Consider the following 23,792-nt stretch of genomic DNA (forward strand, 5'->3'; position numbering starts at 1 on the left):
CTGTAAACGAAAAGATTCGAAATTCCATTTATATAATGAATTTATATTATAAAAATATTAAGAACGTTTATACTACAAAATATAGATACTCTACAAGGTGATCAGATGGTTTTACTTTTAAATATATCAGAATGTCGTAATACATTTTGCTTAATATGTTCTTAACTTCTTGTATATTACAGTGCTCGCACGTATACCTACATTAAATAACAACATTTCGGTGGTAGACCCGTTCTCATTTTTTTACCTTTTCAACAGTTATATAGAGGCTTTCGCCGTCTGCCTTCTTTTTTTTTTATCGCTAACGATATTATTCACGACTTATGGCATGCCGGATAAAACATGGCGTAAACCCTCTTTGCACTAGGTCTATAATATATGTGTTACCTCTACCTAACGTCTCAGTACGACTTATCTCATTTTCCGAAAGGCAAAATAAATTGATAGTAATTTGGGTTAAAACATTCTGTGACACGTCTTTATGATACAACATAATAATATATTAATATATATTATATTATAATAAATTATGTGCAGTATATATATATTATATAATACATTATTTTATAAATAAAATATCTAAAAAACATCAATGATATGAAACACATTTAAATAAACATTGTTATATTGTTATAACATTTAATATACATAAGTAATTTGTATGATAGATAAATTAAAAATAAATATTTATAATTTTAGTTTACTCACACTGTATAGTTAAACGTTTAACGGAAATTTTATAATACAACAACAAAATTTCAAGAAAAATATATAACGGGCTTAATAAAAAATGTTAAATGTTGAATTTTAAACGAGATTTATAAATTGAATTATTGTTATACTACAATATATAGTATAATATAATACTATAATATCGTTGAATAGTGCATTTTCTCTATAAATAGTATAATCAGCTATATTATATTTTCCGCAACATTATTAACTATTTTTCTTTTTTTTATCTATTCAAACCGCTTTGAAATTATCATTTTATAATATAAAAACAATGATTAACAACATAATTCGGTGATTAAAAGGTGTCAAATTAAGACATTAATTATTTTAATACATATTAATAAATTAATATAAGTATTAGTTAAATACTTATAATATGTGTTATATCCATTTTTTAAACTTTAAATTGATAATAGATAACTAATTTCTGAAAGTTAAATGAAATGTGTTATAAACTTTATTCTTATTTTTGACAAACTGCTAATTATTATTTGGAGTTTAATTATTTCATACTTTAAATTACCATGTCAATAGTTTAAATAATAAGAAATAAAGACATGATTATTTATCATTTTACTAAAATTTGAAAATTAATAATAGGTAATATATTATAAAAGTATATTTCTGTTTAAAACTATATAATATTATAATGATAAAAAATGCAATAGATCCGATTCGGTTTTACAATTCACCTTTTTAATGTATTATTTGAACGTGTCAATTGATTATCAATGAGACAGTCGGAAACGCGCGTGCACTCCAATTATATTATATAAGTTTTATATATTATACATATATATGTTATCAAGGACCGAGGTATACCTATATACACCTACCTACAGGCGCCCGCTACGAAAAATGAGCTAATGTTCGGATTTCAATGGCGTCATGGCGTGTTAACCCCCATCGGGAACAAGATTTTTTTATTTCACTTTAATCAAAAATACTTTTTTAAACTACAGGTGGCGGCGTTCTTTTCTCGGTAAACACCCGAAACGCTCAGTCCGTGAGCATTGCACACACACACATCATACACAAACCAACATCCGCCGACCAGGTTACACACAAATCCATCGTTATTATTAATATCTATACGTATGTATAAGACAGAAAAATTCAGGTAGTGGCTCCTGATATTCTTGCCACCTAACCATGTATTTTTTTTTTTTACATTCCATTGTCGTTTCAAAGGTCGCGAACGTAATTCGTGCAAAGTATAACAAAAAAATATAATCCATCTCGGTACCGCAGGTGACGGTACAGTGTGCGTATTTCTATTCATACCGATTATGGACGGTATTATACGTGCGTAACACAAAATATACATTACCTGACTAGTGACTATCTACGATATATTGGACATCGTATATACGTATAATACTCATAATAACAAGTTTCTTTCATATTGCGTAGAACTAGATACGTGATCTATCGTTTTTCATGGACATAAAAAATTGGTTAAAATTTAAACGAATTCATAATTATAACCATGAATGGGGGATAATAATCAATATCATCTAATCATTTCTCTATAATACATTTTATCACGTGTTATAAACATTTGGTGTTGCAGTCGTGGCAATGCACAAACTAAAATTTTTTTATAATAATCTGTGTGCAAATATTTTATAAATTTAAACCACCGTATACAGTCTATTTAAATCTCATTAATTTTAATAAATATTCATGTTTATTATTTTAATGCTGTTACAAACTTCTAGCCTCATTGTAAAAACATTAATAAGTTGATATAATTTAAAAATTGATAAAATTAGTTATATTTATTTATTTATTATAAATTATATCACATTATTATATACACGTACCTGTACCCAATTCTTAATTATAATCCTTTTTTAGTGAAATCTCTAAACCAACCAAAATAATCTTCACGTAATCAAACTATATGGAGAACTGTAGTGCTCAACAAAAATACATAAAAAATACTCTAGAAGATGCATCTTTTTAACATAATTTATACCTGTATCGGGTATATCGCAGCAACCGTCGTCGGCACGCAGCATAGTATAAACTCTTAAAAGAAATAACCTTCTCACCTAAAAACGTATAATCATATAGACGGAAAGATGAGTAGGCTACTACGATAATTAAATTTGGACGGCAAACTCATCTCAAAGGAATAGGACTTTATAGCCTACGGTATGATTAACCGATTATAAATCTGATACCTAAAGGTAACTAACGTCGATCAATAAATTCAATATAACACTTATCTCTGATCGCCGTCTTGCCTATTTATCTATAAGGTGTAAATGTATACAACATAGGCTTTTATGAGCATAGCACAGACACAATACAATTAACTATTGCCAATATAGTAATATTCTTACAAATAATAAACTTTGAGGCATATTATCAATACATATCATGTACAAACATTATTCATGTAATTGGACTCCGTATAACTACGATACTTCAACCTACTATTTAAAAACTTAATTTATCCATTTTGTAAGTATTTAGTAAGCATTAGAGCCTAATAATATCCGAAATTGAATTCTAGCTATTTAAATTCATGTTTATGATCTTCATATTAGGTATATATTTACCGCTAGTATGATAATTATACCTCAATAAGGGTCCCACGACATTTCCTGGCTATTATACATTTAACTGCGGTCATCTCCAAGTGACATTACAATAATATTCCTATGTTACCTATTATTACCTAATACAATATAATATATTACATTGGATATATTGGAAAAGTATACTGCATTCGTTACACCAAATAGAAAACGGAGTGTCCGCCAGATATATATTACTATTTTTACATATATATATATACACACACGACGTATGTATATATATAATACTGATGAATAACAGCCGGTAGGTGTGGGGGTGGTAACACGGGAGAGAGCATGAGAGAGGGCATATTATATATATAGTAGCTGTTTGACAAACACGACATGACATCCCGCGCGGGCGGCAGCAGCGTTCCACCCCTGTTCAAAACCATCAGTATACTGCACGCACACACGCGCTCGTAGTCCGTCCGTCCTCTACCCGTCCGCCGTCAAACGCACCCTTACCGCCGCCGTTTCGTCGACGGCGGCGGGACAATGATAAATTCCTTGCAAGATGAATGCTGCTGCTGCTCCGGGATTGGCTCTCCCCCGCGCTCTACCGCTACGGTACACACCTCGGTCCCCTTGGGGGTTTTACTCCTTTTGACAGAATCGAACTCGACATTTTTGCATTAATCATCTGGCAGCAGCGGCAGAGTTTCCGCGCGCTTATACAAATAATAATAATAATAATAATAATAATACACATACATACACACACACACACACACACCACTCACTCACACAATTTGTATACACTGTTTATATATACACAGCAATGAACCACGGCAGCGACGGCGACGAAAAAATAAAATAAATAAAAGCGATCTATACACTATTCACCCGCGGCAAAATATTTTTACAGATATGAAAAGGACGGGAAGCGCCGTTTTAGTGTATATAGGTATATCTATGTCGACGTGGGCGTGTGGGAGAACGCGACAGCTGCTTCTACCGATGTTGCGTCGTCGTCATCGTCGTCGTTGTTGCAGCAGCAGCAGAGTTTATATTCGAAAACATGCATACGGGCTAAGAGAGAATGGCGGTGGTAAGTCGGCGACGGAGAGTAAACGAAAAAGGAAAAATAAATGAAAAAAAAAACGAGTATACCTGATAGTTTTTTTTATATAATTTTGTTCGTCTCTCGTGAAAAGATTCAAAGGCGCTCCGCACAATAGACGCGTATTAATCAATTTTAGTGAAAAAAAAAAATAATAGTAATAAATATAAGAGTGAAAATATACCGGAGCGGAGCAGCGCTGCAATCTTTTACGATTATTTTTTTATTCACCCCGTTTTCACCACTCACGCGAATCGTTGCGATAACAAGCACCAGATATAATAATTTACGTATGTGTATATGTTTGCCATTTGGCGTTTACATAATAATATTGTGTGTAGTGTGTACGATTAATACACAGATAAAGAGTGTGCGTCCGTGTCGTATAATATTAAGTACGTACCTACATTAGGATATTATACTGCATTTGTGAGTGTAAGCTTGCTTATTCATGTCTCATACGATACACACACCGCCGATATCTGCATTTAAATAGTTTAAACGAATAAATTATTTGTTTTTATGATATTAATATTATTATATTATTCCAATTTACAAGGGTCCATGTAACTGTCACGCAGCACATAATATTATATTGGTATGTATTAGGTGCGTACCATATCACGACATCACATGCTCGATAGGAGAGCACACGTCGGTTTTACAATTATACTAACGAACAGGATGTTAATTATTCCTCGTGTACCGATAAGACATAGATGCATAGGTACACCCGCGTATATAAAAAGTATAAATACGCGACGTCTTATTACGTTCCGACGACATCGCGTGTATACACTGTATAGTATGTAATATGTATACGCCACACCGGATCGCGGTCGTGTTTCGGATGAAGATAATAATAATATATTAATACGTGTATGAGCTACAACGCGAGTTGGCGCCCGGCCAGAACCGACAACGACGAGTTATTCGACCCCATTCGTTTTCGTCTAAAAATTAATTCAGACGCATACGGGGTGGTGTACAACTGTTATATGCTGTTATACGTATAGTAGTTAATTGGATATGTGTAAGAACTACGGGACGAGTATTGATTGTTCTTTTACGAAAATTAAAACACAAAAATAAAAACTTCTATACTTGTACTTGACTCATACGGTGATATTCCATAATACGTTCGACGCGTAAAAATTGCAATATAGATATGTGATTTTTAGTTAAACACCAACAAATTTAAACCGAAAAGGCGATTGTTATTAAATATAATATATCTGTAATATTTATGTTCTATGTTATTATGTTTTATTCTCGACGGTCTTATAGTGGGTCATGTGAATATCTCAAAAACGTTTTATTCTGTTATCTTTCACTTTACTCGATTACCCAAAATATACTTTTGTTATTTTTTTCAACTATAGGTACTTATGTACTCTGTGGTTTTTTCTACTGAAAGAAGAACACTGAGATTCAAAAAATTTTAATATACGCATTAAAATATGAATATAATAAACTATGTTTAGTTCTATAGAATGGCTATACCTTATAAAATCAATTTTGAGTCATATTTCCTAATACTTTTCAAACACATGTTACCTATATTATACACTTGCGTGGAAAACAATTTTACATCACGAGAAAATGTAAATAATTTACATAAAAAATTATGATTGTCATAATATATATATATCATACCACATACTTCTGATTTAGTAAATTTAAACTAAACGTCTATGTATACGTATATAATATGTAAATTAAAAACATTCGTTGTTGAACTGATACGAAACGTTTTACACGGGAACTCAAATTATTCGGCTGATTAAGATGCGTGGTAATTAATGGTCGTGTATGTGTACATAAAATATATATATTATATATATATGTATGTATACACAGTACACACCATTGCTCGGCAACTCATTTACATATACATACACACAAGATTGTACATGATTATTGGTTATACTTGTATGTGTAGTGTGTATATATATAGTGTGGCATGCGTCTGTCGCTCGCGAGTTTCCCCCCCCATTACAGTGTATACATACACTTAAATACAAAGGTATTATAATATAGTGTATCTATAATAGGTATACTACACTATAATACTAATTTACGTATTCTTATTTTTACGCGTCAAAGAGTGTACCCTTTTTATTAAATAGTTGATGTTATATAGTAAAATATAGAGTAAGACAACTCTGCACACAAAGTTGTTCGAGGTAATTTAAAAAACATTAAAATAAAAACCTAGTTTTTGTATTATAATATATTCAAAACGAGTTATGGTCGAAGATATTATGTAAATATCGCGCTATATACCTGCAGCTAAAATATATACATTCATATGAAGAATACAAAATACTCCCGTCTAGTTTTAGGTAACCGATTGACATGTGACATTGGCTGCATATTTATACTACCGTACTTAAGACAAAAAAAAAAACTAAAATACGATAAACGTATTTATCTACGTATATTGTTATTTTTATTTAGAAGAAAAAACTCGCTCGTTTTTACACACTTTTTATCGTCTTCGTCGTCGTTGTCATCTTCATTGTTTTCGATAAATAATTCATGGGATACCACGACGCACAGATAAAGCTAGCTGACGGATGCGTGCGTGCGTAAGTACATATTTATTACGTGAGATGTGCGATGGTGAGGGGTTTCAGACTCCTGCGGCGGTGGTGTAGACCCGCTGCAAAGACGTTAATATTGGTATGTTTAAAATATTATTAATCGACACACGAGTACGCGCGTAAAATATAATATTAATACATTATCATGTTTTAAAGTGGGATAAAATCGTTAAATAATTTATGCGGATCTGAATTGGACAATGCTCGTGTTCTAAACCAGCAGCACATTGTATAATAAAAATAATATAACAATAATAATAATAATAATAATATCGTCCCGCCGAGTTCGGAGGTTGAGGTTTTCGTTTTGTCGCGGCACTTAAATGGTTGTGTTATGTTTTTTTTGGCATCTGACACCGTCGTACTGTGTGTGGGAGCAAACCCCCCCCAAAGATCCAAATCCGTAGACATTTAAAGTATAATATGTATACAATACATTTATGTTATATATATATAGGCGTTGTCTCTCGAAAAAAAATGTCCCGATATAAAAAGGGTGCGGATACCGTATATATTATTCGTTCGAATCGATTAATAACATTATTTTTGTTTTTTTTTTCTCAGACGCATCACTTTGGTTGTTGAATGGCGTCGCTGTCGATAATAGACGATGACAACAATGATAATAATAAATAAATATAGGTACCTACATCATGCACACTTGCTCATATTACATGCACGTAATAAGACAATGTTGTGTATATATAAACCTACATCGCACATTATTAAATTATATTTAGTAATGAAAAAAGTTTTTTTAGAAGTCAGAATGGCCACTGAATATAATAAGAACATACCACAATTGAAGACCACGCATATATATGTTATCGATGCTCTTATCAGAGAACTAAATAGAACTATTTCAAGAAATTTAAAAAACTTCACTTTTTAATTCAGAGTATACAATATATTCAATCGATTTCAATTATAACAGAAGAACTAAAACTTTTAGTTTACCTCAGAAAAAATACATTGTAAAATCACGTTAGCTTAATGTTCCTTATTAGGTACTTCAATTATACAGATATAAGTACGTCATGTTTGTATTAAGGAAATTAAATAAAGTATTTATATGAGCATAAATATTATATAAAAAAAATAAATAGTAATCTCTTCTACCTACTCAAAAATTTTAATACAATAAATTGTAAAAATGAAAAACAAATATACGATTTTGAACATTAGCAAACTACTATGCTACAAAAATATAATAAATAGTTTATATTAGGTATTCTTATATTTACTAAAAAGTAAATATTAAAAACCAACTGTTAAAGGGTGTTCAAAAATGTTTTTGGTATACGAAATAAAACTACAAAAAAATAAAAAGATTATATATTTATTATATTTTTAATTAATTTGCTCATTTTTTTTTTTTACTTAAATTTTATAATTTTCTTCAACACAACAACACAAAATTAAATGTTTAAACTTATATATAAAGTTATTGATTCAAGTATTTATGAACAATTAAAAATACCTACACTTATAAATTATTATAATAACATCGTTAGAAATTATATTTTAGAATCGTATACACGAGTATATTTAATTTTACAGCTAATACATTTTTAAATGCTTAATCTCAAAATATGATTTTAATTGACATTTATGTACATATAAAATATATTTATTATTTATATTACTTAAATTATTATGCATTGAATCACAGACGATAATTTTTGGTATAGTAACTAATCGAAATTAAATTGAAATTATTTAAATGTATATAGGTATAGCATAATAAATCATTTTCAACTATATAAACAAAATAGTATACATAATTATCATAATCGTTGTATAGTTATTAGGTATATAGTTATATGTTAGATTAGTTATAAAATATGTATCTCCTTTAGTTTTAAGTTTTTGTTATTTTATATAATTTGTTGTCAGTGGTAAAGTTAAAAAATAGTTTAAAATTACTAAAAATATTATATTTATAATTTATATATATACAAAATATGATTTATAAATTTACTTTATTTTTAGATCATTAAATATTTATTAAGATATCATTTAATTCATTTTTACTAAATATAAATTGTATGTGTTATCAGAATATAACCTATATAAATAGAATCATAATAAATTATTTAAAACATTAAATGTGTCATTAAAATTAATAGAAAACGCTTTTATTTATTGCGGTTTTTTTTTTAATAATTTAAAACCATTTTATAGTAGCATATTATTTCTAAAGATATATTTTAAAGTAAAATTATTAACTTCCATTTATATAATATAAAATTATTATTTTATTTTATAAGAAAATGCGTAATTGATTTTTTAATACACGGTGGAAACAAATAAATAATAATAATTGTATTAACATAAGGCCTTCAATTGGCATGCGTATATATAAGTATATATTTCTACAATTTTTAAGTTATATGCAAAATGACAGTTTATTTAAATATATTAGGTAAATCTTTCTATAAGTATAAAATAAGAAAAACTAAATGAGTTCATTTGATAAAAAAAAGTAATTAAAAAATCAAGAACAAACTCGAACTCGCGGGTGACTAACCTAATTCTTAATGGCTATCTGATATGAATAATTGCCGTAAAGTATATCAACATATTTGAATAGTTTAGTTGTATTTTAAATAAAATTGTTATATTTAATTTAATAATAGCAGTATATTACGCGAATAGTTTAACCAGACATCGATGTTCAACACCTGAAATTTTTTTTTATTAATATAAAAATAAATAAACAAAATTATGTGAATTATTTTATAATATTAAATTGTTTCTACAAATTAAGTTTTGCGTACCTATATTATTATTATTATTATTATTATATATTTTATCGTTATAATGAATCAGGAAAAATCCATATAGGTACCTATATGTAAGACTTATATAGTAGTAGACTTATATATTATACACTATTATTTATCGTCGAATATAATGTCTTAAACCATTGCCAACAATAACAGTAATGTTAATTATATAGGTATATATAATAATTGAGAGAATAGGTCGTAAATTTCATCGTTATCATTTACACGCACAAAACGGCAAATTAAAATCGACAATTTTAGACACGGTCAAAATATTGGTCAATTATTTAGGAAATTAATCGAACACGACTGTTTCGGACGGCGTTCGTAAAATACAGTATTTATAGGTACAAATTAATTTAAGGTATAACTTATAGAGGTACCTATGTAATTTTTCTATTATATAATATATTATTATAGTATGTAATGTATATAATATAGTATCAGTTATCACGTATTCATATTATAAATAATTTATTATGTTCAAATAGAAGTTTGTACCTATAATGCGTACTCCGACACGATCACGCCTATAGACCTAGTTTTAGTCGAAGCACATTTTAAAGTGTGCGTAATCTTCAGTATAGTTAGATGTATGCATAAATATAATTACTATTCGTATATTAACATACGAAAAAATTCGATTTTAGGTAAAAAGTATTTGTTCGTGATGAAGAACGTAAGCCTATGTATATATTATTATATATCTGATGTCAGACATGTGATTTATGACCATCATTAAGTATTTAAATAATTCGTACGATTTTAAATTGTTATAATGAACAATTAGTAATATTTGATAATTGAAACAAAAATGTATTTATATTATATACAAAATCTTACATATGATAATGATGTCTAAATATGAATATATAGGTCATACACCTATACATTGCGATCTATTTAGTCTTTCAAACAGTATATCACCCTTCGGGTACTTATATATATAACGTTATTCTTAGACGTCGGCGTTTCCGAGACGGCCGCCAGAGATCAGCACTTGCCTGCACGCGGTCTTTATGACGTATGCGGCGGGTCGCGGCGACGCGACTCCACTACCGTCTCTCGGCGCGTCCACGGGTTGGGGAGGGGAGAGTGGGGATAGGTGAATGACGTTCGGCGAGCGCGGCGGCGGAGGGGACGTATGACGGCGGCAATAATATAAATTACAAGTAATTTATTAAAAACGCGACGCGATCTCGCGGGGCGGCCGGCCAATGGCGTCCGGGCTAGGCGTCGCCCCGCGGCCGTTTGACTGACAGTTACAAATTGAAAATGGGAGTGACTGCCGGTACCACACCCAAAATCCAACATGGCCGCAACGACTCGCGACGAGTGTGTGCGTGTGTGTGCGGCAACGACGGCGGCGACGACGATCGTTGCTGCTGCAGCACAACGTCTCTGTATATACATATATTATTACCTACGCGGCGTATATAATATAATAACAATATTATATCGCGCCGCCGACGCCTCTCGCGTATCCGCCGTAATCACGATCGACGTTTGACGCGGGCTCTGCACCCCTTTACCCGTAAACGAAAACATAAATCGCCGTCGAAAATGTGAAAAAAAAAAGGCAAAATCCGAGGGGATATGGGTATAGATGTCAACCGGAGACCAAAAACTGCTTTCGTCACGGTAGCGAATGTTTCGTTTCGGTCGTATATATGATATATTTTGGAAACACATAGGAGGTAGATATAGGTACCTATCGTCTTATTTGGCGGCATTCGAGCGCGGGGACCTGCAAGAACGCACAATAATATGATATAATATGTTTAATTATTATATGTATAGCGTCGATATAATCGCGGGACTACTCCTCAACCGTATACAATATAATATATAATAAACGTGCAGCAGCGGTGGTGCAGTGTGGGTTTGTGTGTGTGTGTTTGTGTGTGAGAGAGAGAGAGTGAGAGAGAGGGAGACGTTTTTTGGGAGAATTTAATTCCTATATGACGTCTCAATTTTCCTCTCGCCCCCTCCCACTCACCGCGGCTACTGGCGGACCGACGCCGTCACCGCGCCGCTCTCGCCGAAAGTGATACACAGAGCGGTGTTACTCACGGTGATTTATATCGGCAAGGCCGCCGTCACAGACTCCCGCGCGGCGTATAGTATAATAATATCGTCGTCCTCGACGTATATATGTGTACACACATATATATATATATATATAATGCATCGCCAAACGCCGCGCGAAATCTATATCCTCACGATAGTGTGCCAATTACCAATTTACTATTTCACTACCTATTGATACATGATATATATATTATATACCTGTACTACACAAGGATGATACGATACAAACTGTCTTTATATTACCACGCGGCACGCGTCGTATCGATTGAGCCACGCATGGTACACTGAGATGGCTAAAATTTCCAAAGTTTATATGTAATTCGACATCCCCATGCGATGTTTAGGTAGATCTTAAATGAAAACAATAGAAGACTTTGTAAAATATAGTATATGATTCGTGTACGACATTGTTATATCTATATTGCATCGCTTCCGGCTTCTCGCGTAAATTATACTGCCTAAGGCTATTATCTAATAAATATAATAATAATTAATCATTAAAACTGCATCGTCTAAAGATATTTAATATATGTATATATTATATTATATTAACCACGTATATGCATCTATACCTGTTTCTATAAGTATAAGATAGATTCGCACATCATATTGTTAACGAATCTAATTATTTTAACAGGTCCATAATTCAGTTAATACTAAACAATGCGTATCGGATATTATATCGGAAATACTCGGAATGCTGTGTTAATGAAATTAAAAAAAATTAATAGTAATTGGCACTTGTTTCGAATGGTGAAAAATATTAACGTTCATTAAAACGAGCGCTGGCGTGTATATATATATATAGTATACAATGTATACATACATCTATTAAAGAAGTACGAACAAAACAAGTAATTTGTCAGGCACACGAAGGTCACCATTCGACTGTAGGTACATGTATATAACATATGACAATTAAGAATTACGGAAACAATGATGTTTGCTGCAATGTTTTGTCTATACGTTGTATTTTATAAACTAAATAATATAATATACATATATATAGTCTTGCCGAATTGGTACGACCAAATATATAATATAAGTAGCTTTATTTTTAAAAACAGAATGATTACATTACAAACGTTATTTCGTTTTCACGTAATGTGCTTATATATACATTATATTAAACGAGACGTTGCGAGAAAAAAACTCGAAAAACATTTTATCGAACGCACTTGAAATGCGGCACGCGACACTCGTAATAAATATCGTATAAAAAGAACGAAACGAAAAACGTACACTTGTGTGTATATATAATATATTGTGGCGTACAATGGGATAAAGTTTTGGGGAGAGGGGAATTATAGCAAAACAACGACATAATTGTAAATCATCAAGCACAAATCGTATTCATTATAGTTTATTATGATATAATGTACGCCACAACAACACAATATATTATATTATGCATATACATTATACACACGATGCACGCAACGAATATTGAATATTATTATTATATGACATCTCTTATGCATGCATAATGTATGTATTATAGGCTATACGGATAATAATATTATATATAGTGTACGATGTCGATTATAACAACGCGAGTCCGCAGAAAGTCCGCGCGTCCGAGTGAAATTCCGCGGCGCGAGGAATTCGATTATCGTCCCCCCGGGATACACGCCGCTGCAGCGCGGTGCCGACGTTAAGTTCCGAAACAGTGAGCTACACAAGCACACACACACACACACACATATACAAACGCGTCGAGTGTTTGTGAATTATAGCCATTTGATTGTGTGTGTGTGTGTGTCTGTGTGTTACGTACGAGGGAGAGGGTTGCAGTGCGCGTGAAAAGCTCGAGAGGTATTTTGACGATTTTCGGCAGCATTGTTTTGTTTGCCGAACGTTATATACTATATAATACTAATACTAATGCTACTAATGCTACTACTACTACTACTACTACTACTATTACTACCACTATACACGCTGAACCCTGGCCATCGCCGCCTACACATCCCTGCCACCCTTAACAACCTCCCCATGTCGCGTGTATCTGTGTGTATATATATACACGCGGCGAGCACCACGCGCCCGGGTATTGATTTATGGCCTCCCCCCGACTCCCGTTCATAACCACCACCGACGCACATGTATATATATACACAGTAGAGAGAGTATTGTCGAATGTATATATATATATATATAAATATAGACAACACAAACGCGTACTATAAAGCGGGACTTTGCGTCTATATAAGTATATACGTAGTGTACACACCCTCTCTCACTATCATGTACTGATATATATATATAATATATATATACATATATACCTATATATGGTACACACTAAATACAAACAGATATAATATATATATAGAGAGATTCGAAGAGAATGCATATCGCGAGTGTTTGTGTGTATGGTGAACTTGCGGCGGCGACCGCGGCAGTGACACGCGCATCACGCACGCAATAGCCTTAATCAATTCGGCCGCGGCAGTAGACCGCACGACCGCTGTGCGTGAGATATTGAATTCGTCCTGCTGCTGTCGTGTCGCGTACATGCATATATTTTTACACACGCGCGGCGAACTTCCCCTTCACCCTCTTTCTTAAATATTGTGGTACATTGGGAGGGGGGAGGAGGGTTATGCGAGACCAGTGGCAAAAACCTATGGCATTGCGGACGACTGGGTTTATAACCTAGTCGGGTCTGAGTTCGGAGCTTTCGATTAAAACCAGCCCTACTGTAGGTAGAAACGTACGCGTATCTCATATAATATATACAAAAAGCTAAACCTTATCCACTCACGTATGAGAAAAGATATACCTGTCTATAATGTCACTTGTTGAAGTGTGAATCGTAGAAAATGATGAAACACTAAATAAAACTAGTTTTGAAATTGCACTACTCATTGAATTTTTGTCCAATATAAAAATAATATACAATTACAACAATATAGAAATATATGCTACGTACATAGAGAATATTAAATTTGTAAAACGATAATTTTTTTATAATTTATGTTATCATATATATAACCTGATGTGCTATATTTTTAGAATGATAGAAAACATGATCAAGACATAAACTATGCACATTACAATAAAAATGGCCATTAAAATTTCAGGAAAACAAAAACACTCCAAATTCTCCATGGTTGAGTGAAATAGAAAAATATCCATCGCAATAGACGAGATGAATAACGGGAACGTGGGCTTTCATGTCTACCCGCGTAGAAATATAGGAAAACGAATACACGTAGCAGTGAAACGAAGAAAGAGCAACAGAGAAATATTATACACCACCGGATCGTTAGCAAATACACGCTGACGCCTGCACGACGGAAAAAATCATATCTCGTTTTTTTCCTTCTTCTTCGCCCTCTCTCACTCTATTTCTCTCTCTCTGATTTTCCTCCCCGACGACCGGGAAACCCACGCTCACACACGTGCAAATGCATACACGGTTGCTTGACGTGTGTACGTATATATACTTAGTTGGCAGAGTATGAGGGGTTTTTCGTGCGAAAAGCCCATTGATTTATGTGGCCGGTGAGCTGCGAGAGGTGCAATGCTGCAGGGGTATGTAGTGGTTGATATAGCGGCGGAGGAAGGCAAGCGTAGGGGGTGGTTAACCGACTTCCATATCTCACGTCGAACGGATTCTGCTGCCGTACCGTCGTTGATGGGTGTGGAGGTAGGTGGGAGAGGGGTTCATCATCGGCGTACGGCTATGTAGTGTTATAGTCACCGCAGTTTTCGTCGACGATGTGGAAGTGATAAAGAGACGATACATAAATTTCTCACCACCGTGTATATTATATAAATATATACATAGATAGCACTACCGTGGTTGCGTGTCCATCGAGGTTGATATAACGTTCTAAAATATACCTATTTATTAATATGAATGTATATTTATATACAGTTGACCATTATGTATTATACATGGTTTACGCGCGCACCCAAAATGCTTACCTAATCCCCGTCTAAATGCATCCAGCTGTATATGATTGTATAATAATATTTTATAATATAATAACTGCGCTTTATATTTAATATAAAGAAAAAAAAATAGTTAAATATATAATAAAAACGTAAATAACATTGTATCACTCACCATTATCGGATACAAAGACTTCCAACTTCATACTGCACCAGGTGCAAGGGCAGTTGCAGCACTCTGAAATAACAGCCTCGGGTGCAGCAGCCGAAGTTACATTCACAGGTGCAGCAGCCGGAGTTACATTCACAGGTCCAACAGCTCAATTATACAGCGACAGTCGCTACAGACGTATCCTTGAACCGTAGCAACTTGCTATTTTGTAGCGAGCGTGTTGTCGCAACGATTCGCGTGCACCGTCACCGCACACGTGACTCGCGAGATATACGGACGGACACTTTACCGAGGCGCACGTGAAAAATATACACTTTATTCCCGGTGATCCGCACGACGAAGTTAAGCGATTTTTGTGACGCGACCCGTTTGCACAAGAGATCGATCGATTTATCCGGCGCACTGTCGCGATATTATACGTGATATCATAATATTATGCTGTAATATTATAGGTAACGTGTTACCGTGTTATCTCGTTTTCAAACCTACGCGTTTTCGGAATCGTGTCTCCGTGAATCCGTGGGAAGGTGACCTGGTGAAAAGAGCTTCGAGTGCAGGGTCAGGGGGAATGTGTGGGCGGTTAGGGGATGCGGGGAGGACTGACACAAATAAATCTCCACGTCCCGTCTCATTATAATATATTAACACGTACACGTCGTTTTTTTTCACTGGGTATATATTATATACGTATACGTGCACGCAAACAGACGAATAGTTTCCCTTTATTATCAACAACTACTACTACATGAACACAATAATCGTGTGCGACGTTTTTTCTTCTCTCGTCTTAGTTTTCGTAGACACGATTTTTCGTCGCGGCCTGCCGAGGTTTGTTTTTAATTAAGTACGCGTTCCGGCGTTCGGCTGCAGCTAGTGCGTATACATTATAAAATTATATACCTACCACTGCGATCGTTTGGCCGTATACCAAAGCCGCGATCACTCACACATACACACGTAGCGCATTACGCATTATTAATATTATTATTGTGTTATATTATTATTTTTTTTTTGTCAAGAGCAGATATTGCTAGACCGATGATGATATTATAAATATAGAATTTCGACAAGATCGAATCGGCCACTGGCCTGTCGAAAGTGTCACACGATACTGCAGTACCTACCAATATGCATAATATTACCATCGCAATTTGAGTGATAATTATAATAATAATATATTATATATGCGTCATGCTTAGATCATATTATAATCGTGTGCGCGTAGTATGAGTGTATTGCAATACACATATTATAGGTAAAACACGTATACATAAAATAAGACAATTATGTACAAATATAGCGTATAAAGATTTGTTTGTTTTTTTCATGATTTTGTTTATTAAAAAAAAAACGTTCATTTTTTTTTTTAATTAATTAACATAAAATTCTACTTAATTAATCTAAAAATGTAACGAACACTAATTCTAATATTTTAGGAGGAACTTATCGTGAATGCTGCATAACAACACTCAGTTATCTTAATATTCATTGTACTGACCGTTTATTACATAATAATATATATATATATTTTTTAATCGGAAAAAATATTAAAAATATTAATTAAATAATGTCGATAAATTAAAAAATGTGTCAACGTTGATTTTTAAAATTTTGTTATTTTTTCTTTTTTGGTATTACAATATAAGTACTCAACATTAATGTTATTTATCACGACTCAAAAAAATAAACAAGACTTATTAATTACGTATATATGTCGTTTTTCATTTTTACACTGTTTTACCTAGCATGTAAAAATAAATTAGAGGTAATCCTTGCCAGGCTTTGCAGAATAAATAAATTTTTTTATACAAAAATTCTTTTTACAAAAATAATAATAATAATAATGATAAAATTAAAAACGAAAAAACAAAATGGTTAATAAAATGAAGAATCTACCAGCACACGCACGCTTTTTTTCTATATAATATAATAAAATTGTATATAATATTAATATTATTGTTTTTTATATATATAAATAAAATCTCTCTGAACTGTACAATATTACGTAGAAATAGTGTCAAATAAATCGTAACGATTTTCAATTTTGAAAAACACTTTTCCTATAAATGTTTTTATATATATTTTGTATAATATATTCATATAGAAGGAATACCTATGATGTATATACAAGAGAAATAAAATAGTTTGCATTTAATAATTATAATTAATGAAACGGGCTGATAATCAATAATTTCCGCTTATGCGTGAGCATAACACGCATGCATTATAATAATAACAATCATAATCGATTTTCTGCGTACCTATGTATACGGAAACAGCTGATTCGCGGAGCCGATGAAATTGCACATTCAATTTTTTCATTTTTTTCAAAAATGAGTTTGCGGATTTTCTTAAACACAACGATAGTAATTAAATAGTATTATTGTGTAGTCGAAAAAAAAAATATATATATATATAGTTTGTGTGAGAAAACAAGTAAACAAGTAGTGGCATGGACCGATCTCTAATTAATATATAAACATTTTTTTTTTTTTTTTTACCTTATTACAATATACAAAGTCTAAACATATTTTATAATATATATATTATATGTACACATTTAAATAATTTATATATAATTACTTAATATACATGCATGTACTTGAGTCACGCGTTATTTTTCCTCTTATTATATATTCTCTCTTACACACAAAAAAAAAAATTAAAACGTAAATAAATAAATTAAATAAAAAAAAACAAAAACAAAAGTATACGCAAATACCACCTTTGGTACGTTAGCATTTATATTGTTACAATAATATAATAAATATATAATTTTATTATCATTGTTATTTCACCGCAATTCTGCGTCCGATCGCGCGCACGATTCCCCGAGCCCCATTCCACGTTTTATTCAATATACACGAAAAAACAAATATTGTATACGATATCGTAGGTATTTATTATTTAAATATTTACTGTGGTGGCGGCAGCGGTTGGTTATACGGTATTCGTTTGACCGAAGGTCGTGGCCGAAACAACAAGTACCTATATAATAATGTATAATAATATGTTATTATACGCATAGTGATTTAAAGTTTTAACGACGGAGTCCAACGACAGTAAAAACAATTAGAGCGGTGCACACACAAGACACATGCAGTGTTATTATGACGAATGCTGTGGTTGCGAAAATAAGATCACACCGCCTTCACCGTATCGGACGCGAATCGCGGCACCAGTCTAATTCCTAATGGCACTATAAGTTGAATAAAAAATAAAAACAAACAAACAACAACTGGTCCTGGAATTTTAAACCGATATATATATAGACATAATCACACACACACACACACACACAAACAAACACTAACACACATATTATATACAACTTAATATGATACACAATATGTCTAGATATATATATATATTATGTATTGTGTACAACACGTATGTTAAGATAAAGCAAATATGTTAGATACACATTATTATTATCGAGAACGTGTTGTTTGAGCTGGTTTTGAGATCCCGAGCGCATATCATCGACTGCAACGATACGCTCGTAACAAAATATCTTAAAAAATGATTACGATATAATATATTACTTAGTGTAATTTTATTGTAATTTTAATATCCATATCGTATATATTTATATTTGTATGTGTGTGTGTGTGTGTGGGTACACGCGTGAATAACTACTTCTTGGTAAACCAGCGAGCATTATGTCATTTTTCTTTGGATATTTGAAAAAAAAAATTATTACGTCATCATTGCTATCGTTATTATTTGTTTGCTTAGAACTAAATAAAACTTAAACGAGAACTAAAAAAAAACCTACGACATAATGACTTAGACACAATCTTAGAATAAGTTTCCTAAGCGAGGGAAAATTTTACACGTAATTATATATTATAGTATTGCCGTCGGTATGATAAAAATTGATAAAAAGACGTTTTCCTATTTTCAAAAAATGAAAAAATTATTTAAGATACGTTTTATGCGTATATAGATAATATACCCAGAACGAAATATTAACATTTTGTTGTGTGTTATTATGTTTTATTCTTTCAATATGCAATAAGAAGATTATTGTTTAAAAAAATATTATTGTTTACCACCTAAACCCCGCTCTGTAATCGCAGTAACAACATATTGTAATATGATGATGACCAATATTATAATAAATACTAATGTCTATACAGAGCGATAGTATATAATTATTATTATTATCATTTGGAATTAATTTTTAAAGTTTATACGATAGATGTCAAAATCCATAATCGTCCTGCATCTCGCCAGGGCGACCATGGACCGGGCGCGCGCGTACTTACTCACACTCAAACGCTAACACAAACACGCACAATCGAAAGTGCGCGCGCCCAAAAGACACTTTGCAACACGCACACACGCGTACGGCACTCGGAAAACTATGGGCCTTTTCACCTCTACACACACGCGCGTACAAGTACAACAGTAACAACAATAATAATAATATTAATAATAATAATAATAATAATATTAATAATGACGAGAAGTCGCGGCGTTATCACTGCGGCGATGTCTGCGGCGTGATATCACTACCGTCACCGCCCTGTCCGTCGCCGCCCTTGGTCTTGTTCTCTTTTTTCCACTTCATCCTCCTGTTCTGGAACCATATCTTTATCTGCCGCTCTGTCAGGCACAGCGCGTGCGCGATCTCGATCCTCCGCCTCCGGGTCAGATACCGGTTGAAATGGAACTCCTTTTCCAGTTCCAGCGTCTGGTACCTGGTGTACGTTTGCCGGCCGCGTTTCCGCTCTGAAACATAACGTTTACAATGACAACAACGATAATTCTGACGGCCTCTGATTCCGCGCTAACAGGATAGCGAGTATAATAAAATCTATATGCGTATATGATGAGATGGTTCTCGGCAGATCGCGGGGACAGGGTAACGCCCGCCTATAAGTATAATATTATATCGTATGTAATATCTCTGTATATACGATGACCACACCCGCGAAAGAACATTACTCTGTTGCTGAATATAAAGAAGAATCACACGGGAAATTATCAAAACCACAATTTTTGACGAGTTTAATAGACTAAACAGTAATAATATTGCCTCTATGAAAATATAATCGATATCGTTGGTATACGATTATTTAAGTATTTATTTTTTTTCTGCAGAATGCGGTTAACCGCTTGATAAAACCCAACTTAATCCAACAGAGCAAGTATAGATACCGCACAATATTGTCATACCTATACGCGGGTGAGATCATTAAAATAATAACCAGGGCTGTGAATTTGATACATTTGCATATTTTTTGTTTAAGTTCGGTCATAATTTTGTTTTAAAATTATTTCTACACACAAATTTTAAATTATACTTTTTATGCATATTTTTCTTATTTTAACATTTCATAATAATATTACAGCTAATATCAACAAATTTGACAACAATTACCTACATGTTATTTGCTTATAAAAATTGAATTTCTCGTATTATTATTTACACATAAAAACAAAGGTTTATTCAAAAATGTCTTTATAATAAGAATAATCATTAAAAATTTTAAATTTTACGTAAGAAAAATATCCAATGATATTTCGAGCGTAAATATTTTCTAAATGTATTAAACGCACAGCTCTAATAATATAATAGTACACACATAGGTTTAGGTATGATATGCAACGTGCAACAAAAAGTATAGTAAATCGTAATTTTTCTATTTAATTAAAACCATGCGAAGTATATAACAAAGCACTCCCACTGCATAATATATATAAATATGTGTGCATGTGTTATTCCAACGCGGGTGTCCCGATGGGATCTCTACTGCCGCAGGTAGGTATATGAAAATAGCATAATACACATTTCAATAATAATTATGAGTTATGACAATTCGTATTATTTTAAAAGCATGGCATTATAATATATGAATAGCAAACGGCTAGTTTTTTGTCGGCGGCGGTAGCAGTAGCAGCAGCAGCGTTGTTCAAGCGAATCGAACGTTTTTCTCGCGTTTTAACCCTTTTTCGCCATTAAAATAAGCGCACATTATAATACAGACGGAGAAAGGCGCGTGGACATATACAAATATGCGCACGACTAACCTACATACACATCAGCGCCTATATATGGTATAAGATATTATAGACGACTACAATGGACGATTAGGTCCGGCCGCAGTAATATAATAAGCCATTCGATTATTATTATATAGGTAGGTACTAGTTTCGGCGGCGGCGGCGGCGGCGGAGGGATCGATTAACCTCGTGAAAATTTCAACGAAAAAAAAACTTTTATTGAGACTTTCTTTTCGCGCGCCCAACAAAGACCTTAACGAGTTTTTGATGTGGGGGAAGGAAATCGCCGTGAAGACGCATTTACGGCCACTGCAGCCGAGACCGATCAACCAAAGTCGTTACGATATATATATGATGTTTGTGTGTATAATATATATATATTATGTGTGTGTGTGTGTGTGTGTATAGGACCCGGCGGCCGCTAGGGGGAATAATGTCGACGGTTGTGCACACCGCGCAACCAATGAAAACGTTTTTAATTAATCGCTTTTTCTTTGTAGCGTGCGTAACACTGAGCATTGTTGTGTTGTATTATATATACTTATATATAGTGTACGTGTATCCGACATCGAGGAGGGTATTTCTAGTTTGTTACTATAGGTACAAACATACTACATATTGTATAGTATTTATATTATAATTCAAAAAACGGAAACGTTAAAATCGGTTATCGAGCCATCTCTTATTTTTTGTCATTTGAATTCAAAAAATATACGTAATAAGTATTAAAAAACAGAAAAAAGAAGAAATATATATACGTATTTCATAAAAAAAACTAACCAATTACGCGCAATGATATAAAACGAATTGACTAAACGGGACTTAGCAGTACTTCTGTCAAATGTCTACTGTCATAATCTAGTATTTTGAATTATCTATACATAAAACATAGAACAAGATTCGTGTTGTTATTATGGTCAAATGATAGCCTGTATTATTGGATTTAAAAACTATAGAATGTGCAGACCAGAACGCTTAGGTATAATAGATATATCTACGGTACTCGTAGACCCGTTGAATGAATTGCAGGCGGGAGGGGTGCAGCGCATAAAGCTAAGTTCGACGAGTTGGTCTTGAATATAGTATATACGAGTCTAATAATGTGCGACTCGTCGTTTATTCGTTCTGTTTCCGGTTTCGTAATAACGTTATACATGCATTAGGTATTAAGCGCGGAAGTCCGTTGAACCGTGTGCACGCACAGACTGATCGCGCGGACTTAAGTATACTCGTATATAATCCCATACACACACGCGTACGCGTGACGCCATTGCAGTACATAATGATACATTATACCTCTATACAATACTCGCGACGTATATACAAGCGTGTGTGAGTGAGTATATATGTATGTATATATAAGGATTTCGTCGTGAGCAGCAGCGCGTCAAGAGGACACGTATTAATAGCGCGCCCACCCGCACGTGTATATATGTATACATATATTTATATACAATGCACACACACGAGTAGAGTACCTTCCGACTCTGCCGCTGTCAGACTTAAAACGGGGGATAGACTTAGATCCAAAAGGAGAACTACGGTGGGGTGCAAAGTGAGGGAGAACATGATATTGCACCGTATTATAAAAAAGATTATTTGGACGGGCTAGACGTTTTCGTGCAGCCGTCGGCTATACACACACGTAGGGACCTGTAGTCCTTGGATGCGAGCATGTGTGTGTGTTTATGTGTAAGTGTGTGTGCCGAAAACAAGAAAGTCGTGGGGTCACCGCCGGGAATGGGACCAGGCGGAACAGTGGAAGGTCTGATGGGCGACACTGCTGGCGGACCGGGGGGTGGGCTGCACAGGAAGAGAGACGGCGGTAAGGTG

The 23,792-nt window shown here is 33.3% G+C and overlaps 1 protein-coding gene across 16 annotated transcripts in view; it reads right to left on the bottom strand.

Annotated features, from left to right (window-relative positions):
- Positions 1-17,257: 17,257 nt before the first annotated feature.
- Positions 17,258-23,792, bottom strand: part of LOC132921751 (homeotic protein antennapedia-like) — a 158,377-nt gene continuing 151,842 nt past the window's right edge. For all 16 annotated transcript variants that reach the window (XM_060984932.1, XM_060984944.1, XM_060984928.1 and 13 more), the window contains one exon: positions 17,258-20,684. In XM_060984932.1, the coding sequence (XP_060840915.1) occupies positions 20,434-20,684 (251 nt within the window). In that variant the 3' untranslated portion in view covers positions 17,258-20,433. The remainder of the gene's footprint in view (positions 20,685-23,792) is intronic.

Source organism: Rhopalosiphum padi, chromosome 2 (assembly GCF_020882245.1).
Source record: "Rhopalosiphum padi isolate XX-2018 chromosome 2, ASM2088224v1, whole genome shotgun sequence".
Classification (NCBI taxonomy): Eukaryota; Metazoa; Arthropoda; class Insecta; order Hemiptera; family Aphididae; genus Rhopalosiphum; species Rhopalosiphum padi.